Here is a 12014-nt window from a genome sequence, read left to right on the forward strand (position 1 = left end):
TTCTATATGATGAGTGCTAAATCAAGACCTGGTATCTGTCAATTCAAAGCCACCTTTGAAATGTTCCAGAAGTCAGACCCAAGGATCTAGCAAAAGAGTGAAAATTCTTTGTCCCAAATTGAGAGGGCTATCCCTTGATATCTAACCCCATCCTGAGATGATAGCCCACTGGGATTTTCTCAGACCCAAATGGATGTAAACCGCATTGCCCTGGGCACCTTTGTCCTCAGGCAGCTGTGGCTGACAGTCCCAGATGAGGCAGAGTAGGGCATCAGAGAGGTAGGAACACAGAGAGCCAAGGCCAAAGGGGTCCTAAGGGGCCATTAACTCCAGCTGTTTTCTCTTCCCTCCTCTGCTCCACCGCTGTGCAAATGGAAGCACAGATGCTATGACCTGGGAGGACAGGTGGCACGTGGCTTCTCACTGCCACGCGGAGCTGGACTGTCCAATACACACACCAGGCAGGTGCTGGGCCACCACCTGGCACCAGCAGGGGCACCAATAATCATTTCTGAAAGAATTTCACTTTTGGTATTTCAAAGCATCGTTCAACTAGCCCATCCTAGGAAATATCCAAGTTTGACTGGACCCTCTTACACTTAAGTTACAGGTTAGGGTCCTTGTTTTACTCTGAATTGCACAGTATATCTGAGTGTTGCAGTCGTGTGCTCAGGGCCCAAAAGTTGCTGTTTCTCAGGCAGGGCACAGAACTTGCCCTGGCAGGTGCTCCCTTTCTGCATTGTCCGCCAGCCAGTTACAGAGAAGGACAAAAAAATCAGTCACTGGAACACATAACCTGATGCCACATTCACGTATATCTTCTCCTCTCATCATCCAAGCCTGCCAGGGAGTGGCTATGCCCTTCAGCCAGCAAGAATCTGAGAGTCCATTCAAGGCCATGGCTGGGGAGGGTGAGAGCAGAAGGTGTTCTGGAGCCAGCCTGCTGCAAAAAACTGAGCCCTACCTGGCAACCAAGAGTGCTGGCTCCTGGACCAGCTCTGCCACCCGCCTGCTATGACTTTGGGCCCCTGAGCCTTGGTTTTCTCATCTGGACAGTGACAGCTTTGGAGGAAAATATCTCTGGGGGGTTTCCAATTCCATGAGCCCTCTTCTGAGGGTCCCTTCTGTGGTTGGCTGATCAGATGGCACAATGGCCCATGCCCCAAAGGGAGAGATCAGGGACTATCTTGCCTCATGAGCACCTGTTGCCAGCTGGGTTCTTTCCCTTCATCTTATCACATGGACCTTAGTGGTCAGGTGTGAGTCAGAAAGGACCTGATTCCAATCCTTGCTCTTATTTCTAGCAGTGTGACCTTAGGCAAGTCACTTCCCCTTCCTAGAGCTCATTTTCCTCACCTGTGACCTCCTGGGTTGTTGTGATGCTTACAGAAAGAACGCTCAGACATCATTTACACAAGCCTAGAACACGTAGGACTCAGGGCTTGCTAGTGTGTCCAGTGGTAGCTGCTATCATCAGCCTTGCTTTCCTGTGGGAAAGCCTTGGTCAAGATTATTTGAATCCCACCCATTAAGTGCACCCCCTTGCCCAGCTCCGCCAGGATATGTGGTCCAAGTTCCCACAGACTACATGTGCACAGTCAACCTGGATCCTGGTTGCCTGTGTCTAGTGTCTTCTTGATCCCTGGTCCTCCTTTATAGGCTCTGGACTACCTACCCTGTTTCCCTACCCCAGCATTCTCTGCCTGTCTTGGAGCACTTTATCCCTAGCCCTACTCACCTGTTAAACCTGGTCCACACTGGTGCTCCTGCGGTGTCTCCATACAAGGCCTTGTTGGGAGGTGAGCCATGGTCCACTAAACCCTCAGCTTTTTGCTTCTAGGCAGGTCTCCTGGGATGCTTCCCCTCAAGATGGTACTCCTGTTGGCACTGTACCCACCACCCTGCAGAGATCAATTCCCTGGCATCTCTTAGAACATATATGAGGGAGGGTAGGATTTGTTCGTAGACTTTGCTGATAATAAGAAGAGCATCATTAACAGTCCTGAAGGACTCAGCACTTTATTCCAATGGTTAGACTTTATTTTCATTAAAAGTTTGACTGAAATCCATGGATGGATCATCTTGTCTACCTGACTTTGCCTGTTGGAAGTGTCTGTTCAGTTTCATTCTCTTTTACTATTCTGTATGCATTAATTTATTTATTCAGCAGTATTTACGGAGTTCCTAATCTGTTCTGGGCATAGTTATTTGGTGTCCTGAGGGCAGAATTAGCTGCATCTAAAGCTCAAGGGCTCTTATCCCGGACTGAGTCTTGAGAGATGTGATTTTCGTAATGGCTGCCTTGACATCCTTGTTTCTCAGAGTGTAAATGAGAGGGTTGAGGATTGGTGTGAGAATAGAATATGCTACGTTGCCCATGATGTGGAAGTCGAGCGGCAAGTCAGCCCTGTAGGCCACATAGGCTATGGCGATGGATGAATAGTAGGTGCCCACCACCAGGAGGTGGGAGCTGCAGGTGGAGAAGGCTTTTGAGCGTCCTTCTTGGGAGCTGATGCGAAGCACCAAGGCCAGGATGTGGGCATAGGAAAGAAGCACCAGGAGAAGGGGCAGGAAGGATACCACCATAGCAATACAGAAGCCCATGAGGGTCTGGGGCATGGTGTCAGAGCAGGAAGCCTGAACCAGAGCTAAATGATCACAGAAACAATGGTAGATCTGAGCAATGTTGTTATATGCCATCTGGGAGGTCTTGACTACTGCTGGGATGGGCAGGAGGAGGGCGGTAAGCCAGGCACAGGCTGCCAGTGAAGCATTGGTCTGTGGGGTCATGTGGACAGGGTAGTGCAGTGGGCGGCAGATAGCCACATAGCGGTCATAGGCCATGACCACCAAGATGAAGGCTTCTGAACATGTGAAGCCTTGGAAGAGGTACATTTGCAATAAGCAAGCAGGGAAGCTGAGGAAGTGGTCTCCAAGCAGGAATAAGGACAGCATCTTGGGGACAGTGGTTGTGGTGAAGAGAATGTCCAGAGTAGAGAGATTGATCAGGAAGAAGTACATGGGCTTGTGGAGGCTGGGCTCTGCCACCACAGCCACCAGGATCAGGGCATTTCCCATAAGGATGAGAAGATAGAAGAGGAGGAAAATAAAAAACATAGGGAGGAAGAAGGTCTCTGGCAAAGAGGGGATTCCCACCAGATAGAAGACTGGTGATCCATCCACTGATCCATTACAAGTTGTGGCCTCCATAGTAAGGCAGATCTGGATTTCTGGGGGATAGGCAGCTGGAACATCTGGACAATGGAATATCTGGAAATCATAGAAACAAAGGATTCTGGAATGAGATTTTATAATGTTAATATAAATGTATATATATATATATATATATATATATATATATATATACACATATATATATATATAGTTAATATAATCACAATTATTTACAACCAACTCTAGAAGACTGATGGTAGGCTGTGGTGTTGATTTCTACCATGTGAATCCAAAATTCCTACCTTTATTCTTTGGACAAATATTAATTACTACTTAACTAATAACCTACCAAATGGAAATCATTACGCTTATGTTCAGGTGATACAGTGGTGAAAGTATAGAAGGCAGGCAAAATTCCTACCTTCTTAGAGTTTACATTTTACTGGGAAAGTCGGATCTAAACAGTTGATTATTGAATCATAATTGTGAAAAGTACTTGGAAAGATTTCTTCTGACCTTCATCTTAGGTTCCATGTTGTTTGGTTTGGGATGTCAGATCTCCCAAATCAAGTCCTTAAGCTTGTGTTTCTTCTTTTGCACTCACTCAAAGTTCTACCATTTTGCTTTGTAAAGGCTGCTTTCTCCAAGCTTTCTGCAACATGCTGCTGCTCACATACTTATTAAACCTATTTCTTGCTTGTATGCCTTGACCAGTGGTTCTTCCATATACCTCTTTAGCTATGTGTCTGGACCTCTACTCCTGTATAGGATATAATAGGTCGTGAAAGCCCAACACTTGTGCTGCAACAACTAGGAAAACCTGGATAAATTACACAAATCACACTTTTTTAAAAATAATAAGTTAGAGAAACATGGCTACAATAAGGACGAGATGAATAGAACTCCAGGGAGGAGGGCCCTCCAAGTGAACGGCCAATCGCCAGCTCTTTTCTTCTCTGGGAATATTTGATCTGGGGACCATTGTGCAGCTTGGACTTGGCCCAGGCAGAGGGACGCAGATGAGAGAAGGAAAGCTCAGCAATGCTTTTTGGCAATCAAAAAGGATTTGCAAAACATATTGGAAATGTAAAGCACTCTCTAAATGCATAACAAGTTTTCCCTGTGGGACAGCTTCTGAATTTGGGGGCCATACAAAAGAGGCTAGGAAGCTAGACTGAAGGCTTCTAAAAGACAAATCTCACAATGCTTAAGAGGTTAGAGAGAAAGACCCTCCCTTAAATATACAATAGTCTTACCTTAAAACATTTTCAAAATTTTTGAAGCTGTGTGTTTGTGTGTGTGTGTGTGTGTGTGTGTGTGTGTGTGTGTGTGTGTGTTGAGAAGGTGGGTGGTAAGCTTGCTAAAGACATAAGTTCAAAACCTCCAAAGGATAGGAACAGATCTTCCACAATCTTTAAGGGCTGAGGAGACAGAGACCAGCCAAGCTATCAACCCAAGGCCCAGGAGAACCAAAGTTAGACTAAATCTTATGAAAACTAAAACCAAGCCTAATTCAAGCCTTGATTAGCTCAAGGTGATCAGCCCTTACCCTGTTTCCTAACAAAGGGAGAGGGGTGCCTGGGTGGCTCAGTCAGTTAAGCAGCTGACTTCAGCTCAGGTCATGATTTCACAGTTCATGAGTTCAAGCCCTGTGTCAGGCTCTGTGCTGACATCTCGGAGCCTGGAGCCTGCTTAGATTCTGTGTCTCCCTCTCTCTCTTCTGTCTCTCTCCCACTCACACTCTGTCTCTCTCAGAAAATAAACATTTAAAAAATTAAAATAAATAAATAAAAGCAAGGGAAAATTTGATCTGGTGAAAGATATCATTGAGGGCCTCTATGAACCTATTATAAACATGTTCATCCCATAATAAAAAAATTGTTAGACATGCAAAAAGGCAGGAAAATGTGACCAACAATCAAGAAGACACAGAAGAGGATAGGATTAGAAACCTGGAAAATAGATCAGTAGAAAATATCAAAAGTAAAGCCCAGAGAAAGATAAAAGAATATATACTATATGATTTAATTAATATTAAATTTATGGACAGGCAAAACTAATTTATAGTGTTATAAATCAAAACAGTGGTTGTCTATGGAGGTGAGGATTGGCAAGTTATAGGCAAAAGTATGCTTCCTGTTGTGATGGAAATGTTCTACATTTCTGTATTGAGTGGAGTGGTGGTCACATGGGTGTTTATGCTTATGAAAACTTATTGAGTCATACACTTAAGATCTGTGAATTACCTTCTGTGTAAATTTTACCTCAATTTCAAAATACAACATGAAGAGATGAGGAGGTAAGACACAGACTTGGAGAAGATATTTCCATATTTTTAATACATATATCAAAGAATGTGTATCCAGCATATATCCATATAAAAGCTTTCCATAAATTAAGAAAAAAAGATAGATGACCCTTCAGGAAAAGGAGCAACAGACTTGAATAGGCATTTCACAAAAGAGAACATCCAAATGACCAAAAAGTATATAAAGAGTGCTCAACATTATTTTTCGTCATAGAAATGTAAATTAAAATAAAATGATACCATTACATACTCACCAGAAAGGCTAAAGTGAAAAGGATTGCCAAGTGTTGGTGAGGTACGGAGCAAGGGGTACTCCAATACATTGCTCATGAGTATGCAGATGATACAACCACTTTGGATAGCTGTTCGGTAAACCTTCTAAAACCTGTGACCCAGGAATTACACATATGGACACAAAGCCAAGAGATAGGACTGCTTGTGTCCACCAAGATACATGTATAAAAATGTGCATTGTTCTAAATATAAACCCAGAAGAATTAAAAACATATGTCACACAAAGACTTATACATGAATATTCATAGTAGCATTATTTATAATAGCCAAAAAGCAGAACATCCTAAATGCCCATTAGCTAATGAATGGATAAACACAATGCAGTATATTCATGCAATGGAATATTATTCAAAAATGGAATGGAACACTAATCCATGCTACAATGTGGGTAATCTCTGAAAATATTATGTTAAGTGAAAGAAGTCAGATAAAAAAAGTCACATATTGTATGATTCCATTTGGATGAAATGTCCAGAATAGACAAATCTACAGAGGCAGAAAGATTAGTGATCCCCAGGGACTAGGGAAGGAGAGAATGGGAAGTAACTGCTTAATGGATACGGGGTTTATTTGAGGAGTGATGAAAAGCTACTGGAGTTAGATGGTGGTAACTGCTGAACAACACTGTAAATGCATGGAAAGCCATTGAATTGCACACTTTCAAAGGGTTAAAGTCATGAATTTTATGATTGGTGAATTCTGCTTTGATAAAAAATGTTCATTACAGCTTTTACTTATAATCCCCAAATGGAAACAACCCAAATGTCCATTATCAGTAGAATGGACAAATTATGGTATATTCATCCATATTGCATAGCAAGGAAAAAGGATGAACTATTGTTACATGCAACAAGATGTGTGAAGCTCACAGTCCAGTTTCGAATGAGAGAGACCATATCCAAAAGACTACATATTGTATTTAGTTGAAGAACAAAGATAGAAAAAAATTAATCTATGGTGATATAAGTCCTAACAGTGACTAAATTCTGTGGAGGGATTTATTTGACTGGGCTGGGCACAAGGGAATCTTCTGGGTTGCTGGAAATGTGCCATATCTTTAGCTGATCTATCTATATCTATATCTATATATCTATGTATCTATACCAATATCTGTGGATGTCTATGATGTCTATATCTTTATCTATATTTACAGCTAGACCTATATCTGTACCTAATATTTGTAGGCTTTATTATACCTGAGTTATACCTTGAATAAACAAGGTATAGCTTTTTGTCCTCCTTCAATGAAAGGAATGGCAGAGGATGCCTTTTGTTGGAGTCACTTCCTGATAGGAGTCAAAGTTACAGGTATACTCTAACCAACGGCAGAACCAGAGATTGGACAACATTCCTGTGTAATATGATTTTTTCCCTCCCTCCTAGCTGGTACTGCTGCAGAGCAGATGTTCCTGATGAGTCACTTCATGTCTACTAGCCTGTAGGCTTCCCTAGCTCCAGCTAAGGCGGTATTACAGTAAACTAGAAACTTAGGGTCTTAGGAGCCACTGCTGCAGAGAAGAACACTGTATTCTTGTGACAGTGCCAAAGGCATAAGTCCCTACCCCAGAGGCTCCCTTCATCAAGCAAGGGGGGATGTGTGCTTCCAAGCACCCACAGAATTGGAGATCTTCAACTGAGGGGATCTAATGACTCCTCTCATACATTGGGATGTCCCTCTGAATAAACGACCCATGAGCAAATCCATGGTCACGTTTATATCATTGCTTTATCAACTCTGATGATTCTAAAACTACTCCCTCCCTGATTTTCCCAGAACTGTGCGGTTTCTCTTATTTGTGACAAAACCTCTCTTATGTCATTAAATCATAAAAATACCAAACCTGGAAATGTCCAGCCAGCTTTCTTCTTTATAGACAAGAAGGTCAAGGGCTTACCCAAGATCACATGGGATCAGTCAGCCACAGAGCTAGGACCAGAACCCAGGCCTCTGACTTCCAGACACAGGCTCTTTCTCTAGATCATCTGGAAGCTTAAGTGTTCATGTGGGAAGAGATTGGGAAAAAGGTTTTCTCTTTTCTTCTCCATTTCTAAGCTGAAATTGTCAGCAACAATCAGAAATTTCAGTTTGTTCTTAAGTGTCTCTTAAGTGTGATGGGTGGCCTGGTTCCTCATTAGGGAGTGAAGGCTGAATAAACGTCTTTCTGAAAGATGCATGGAACAAACCACTCCATTATGAATGCTTCCTTGAAAGATAAAAAAGTGTGCTGAAGGTCAGTGCCCCAGTACCCAGCCAGGAAAGCAAACCTGCTGCCCCCAACTAAAAAGTTAATTCTCAGCTGACCAGACAACCAGACACAACCTGTCTGAGCCACTCACCAGGTTTTCCTCACACCCAAATTGATGCCAACTGCATTTTCCTACATGATGTTATAGCTCAGAGGAATTGACTTTGGATTGATTATCACTGAGTTAAGCTGAATTGTGGTTTGAGGTGCTCAAGTTCAGAGCCATAAATCTATTTGTACCCCTGTCATTCCTCCTCTGTCCCACTTTTATTCAACAATGTGGGGGTAGGGAGGATGAATTCAGAGTCTGAAGTCGAGTAACAAAGTGTCTTCTCAAGGTCAACCAACAAGTTCACAGCAAAGATGGGTCTTGAACCCAGTTTTCTGGCTCCTATCCAGTGTTCCTAAGGATTTTTCCTGAGGAAAGATGACTCCCTAGCCTGCCATCCAAAGTCTATCTTCTTGCAGCCTTATTTCTTCTTACTTTGGTCAAATGGCAAATCCTTGCTCTTGCCTTGTTTTTCTGCCTAACTTAGCTCAAATATTCCCTCTTCCAAGAGGGTTGGCTGGGCTTGGCTGTCTCGGGCCCTCTTTTCTGGGCTTTCACAGTTACTGTGCCTTCCTTTGTCATCACTACGATCATACTGGGTTGTCTCTGTCTACTTTGTGTGTCCATGGCTCCATCAGACTGGCAGCCCTGGGAGGGCTGTCATGGAGCCTGATTGTTTCTATTGAAAAGTGAACCCCACCCTTACCAGGAGCTCAGTGCTCCAGAGACAGGAGCCAGAAGGCAGCTTTCCCAGTAGGCCTTCTGTTGCTTGCTGAATCAGACAACCGGAAAGAAGGGGTCGTTAGCAATTAAATAGTTTTAGTTTAACCCTTTTCTTATACACAGAGGGCACACAAAAGGGAGAGTCAGAAACGGGCTGTGATTTGCCCAAGGCTACACAGTAAGTGGGTGACAGAACCAGAACTAGACTATTGGGTGGGGGAGGGGCGGATTATCACCTGGAGCCTCAGCAGAAGCTCTGCCTGCCCTCCAGACTGGGGCCAGAGGCAAGACCAACCAAGTGATTTATTTGGTCACCCCAAAGGCACTGAAGCACTTCCCTAAACTTTCATTTTGTCAGAGTGCATCCATGCAACAGATAAAACAGGTGCTTGGGGGGGCGCCTGGGTGGCTCAGTCGGTTAAGCGTCCGACTTCGACTCAGGTCACATTCTCACGGTCCGGTCTGACGGTCCGGTCTGTGATTTCGAGCCCCGCGTCGGACTCTGTGCTGATGGCTCGGAGCCTGGAGCCTGCTTCCGATTCTGTGTCTCGCTCTCTCTCTGCCCCTCCCCCATTCATGCTCTGTCTCTCTCTGTCTCAAAAATAAATAAACATTAAAAACAAACAAACAAACATGTGCTTAGGTGCGAACTAGATAGGAGCGCTGAAAAAGGTTTTTGACAGAATTTAGTATTTGATAGTTTTCAAAAACACTGGTGTAGCATCATGGTAATAATCAGGAACTTTCTGGACTTCCTTACTTTTATTTTGTAGTTTAGATTGAGGGACTTATTTTGAATATATATCACAGGGGTGTTTTCAGTGCTTAAGGGCACCAAAGGTATTGTTGGGGGACATTTCCTTGGTCGGGATTATCTGTGGGCCACGAGTTACAGTGCTGGCAGGGGACAGAGAAGGACAGAAAAACCTATTACTGGAATGTCCAATGTGATGCTGCACTTCACAAACACCCTCTCCTCTCATCCTCCAGGCCTGCCAGGGAGTGGTTATGCCCCTTGAACAAAGGAGAAACTGAGGGTCAGTCTGAGGTCAGGGCTGGGGAGGGGGAGAGCAGAAGGAGTTCTGGAGCCAGCCTGCTGCAAAGGACTGAGCCCTGTCTGGCAACCAAGAGTGCTGGCTCCTGGACCAGCTCTGCACAAGCCTGCTGTGACTTTGGACCCTCAATCCTCAGTTTTCCCACCTGTAAAAGGAGGGCTTTGGAAGAGATGGTCTCCTCCAGCTCAGCTAGCATTTTGGTGTGTGCCCTCTGTGTTTGGCCCAGTGAGGGGTCAGAATGGCCATCTCGTGCCGCCAGCCTCTAAGGAAGGAAAGCAAGGGCCCTGTGGCATGTTTGATCTTTACAGCCATTGTGTCATTGTGCTTCACTACAACTCCCGAAGCCACACCATCCTCTCACAATATTTCCAGTATCCTCTGTCATTCCCATAGCCGAGGAGCAGGGTATGTGTGCATGACAGAGTTTGTGTTCATTAACTGGAGTTAGAAAGTCCTGGGTTTCAGTTTTGGCTTCAGCACTTTCCACTTTCTCTCTCTGCACTGTAATTCCCTCCTCTGTGACTCATAGTGTTACAGATGCCTCACTAAATATTTCCATTTCCTTCACTGTCATCGACCTTGCCTCTCTGTGAGAAGCTCTCTTACGAGATCATCAGCCTCTTGCTTGTGACTGCATAACCCTGCTTGTCCCATCAGGGTGTCTAGCCCAGGGCCACACAGACCATGTGTGCACACTGGGATCCTGATGTTCACCCATCAGTACATGTCCCTGGGCTCCTCACTGTGGTTGTACACATCCCTGGCCACTCTGAGGCTGTCCGTTCACCCCACCCTTTGCCTGCTTCTGGACACTCCATCCCCGGCTCAGCTCACCTTCAAGGCTGATCCACCTTGGTGCTTGGTGTCTTCTGTGTAGTCATCACACTTGGCCCTGGGGGAAGAGCCAGGTAGGAGCTGGGCCACGCATGGCCCATTAAACCCTGGAGTCAGGGCCTGCTGGGGCCCCTCCCTCAAGTTTGTTCCCTCTAAGAGACCCCACGCCCGCCAGCTGGGAACAACTTCCTCGGTGGAGCAGGGGACTTGGCCCTGGGCTTTGCAGGTAATGGAAACAACATCATTAACAACCCTCATGGGTCCCAGAACTTTATCAGCAACGGAACAGTTTAATTCTTGTTTTTCCATCAGGCCTCACAACAGCCAGGGAAGACAAGCAGAGCCAGGATTGTCCCTACTATCAGACGTTTGAGGAAACAGATCTAGAGAAGTGAAGTGACTTACTAGCCCAAGGTCACAGGAGTGACAGCTGGTAGAGCTGGGATTTGGACCCAATTCCTGTTGAGTGGTTCAGCAGCACATCAATTAATGGCTGACACCTGAGTTCTTTCCAGTGATGTCACCTTGAACAAATCCCTTAGCCTCACTGGGCCTTTACTTCCTTTCCTGTGAAAAGGGTATATAAAAATGCTGCCTAACCCACAGGCTTCTGGGAAGCTTTCGGTACTTAGCTCAGTGCCTCCCACACAGTAAACCAGTAAGTGAGAGCTGAGATTTTGACCAACCAAAATAGTAAAACCCTGTTGTGTGATTGGAGCACACTACTCCTCGGGCGCAATGAGGATCTTGGGGGTTCTGTGGGAAGAATGTGAGGTGGGGGTCTGTGCCCTAGCCCCAGCCAGTGCCAGGCCAACCCTTTGTACCTCAGTCTTTCAGATTCCTTCCTTTAGCTCCATTGCTCTCAGTTTCTGACTCTTGTCATTCTTTTACTAATCTGTATAAAATTTAAACATTTTTTTAAAATTTCACAAGTAATAAATAGATCCTATTGTAAAATATCTTAATCAATATGGAGATTTATTTATGGAGTAAAAAGTGAATGTTTTCTTCACACCAGCCCTTCCTCATATTTCCTCTCCCCTCCCCTCCCCAGAGGTAATGATTTGGTGTGTTCCTTCCAGATCTTTTCTAAGCATGGGGGGGGGGGGGCGAGTTGTTTTGTTTTTCTTTTGGGGGGAGGGGGTTGTTTTGTTTTTCTTTTAACATAAATAGAATCATTTTGCTCTTGATGGCATCATTTATATTCCAAATTACTAAGTTTTGGAACCTTTCCATCTGACATACTTCATTCTTTTTATCTGATGTTTGGTATTTCATAATATGGATATGACATAGACTGTTCATTTCTCTGCCAACGAACATCTAGGTTG

General features: G+C 44.4%; 1 protein-coding gene across 1 annotated transcript; it reads right to left on the minus strand.

The window, feature by feature from the left end:
• Nucleotides 1-2238: 2238 nt before the first annotated feature.
• Nucleotides 2239-3210, minus strand: LOC112865749 (olfactory receptor 2AT4). Its single transcript, XM_025928822.2, has one exon. The coding sequence runs from the start codon at nt 3208-3210 to the stop codon at nt 2239-2241; it is 972 nt and encodes a 323-aa protein (XP_025784607.2).
• Nucleotides 3211-12014: the final 8804 nt, after the last annotated feature.

The sequence above is a fragment of the Puma concolor genome, chromosome D1, assembly GCF_028749965.1.
Source record: "Puma concolor isolate L17-30 chromosome D1, mPumCon1.1.hap2, whole genome shotgun sequence".
In the NCBI taxonomy this organism is placed as follows: domain Eukaryota; kingdom Metazoa; phylum Chordata; class Mammalia; order Carnivora; family Felidae; genus Puma; species Puma concolor.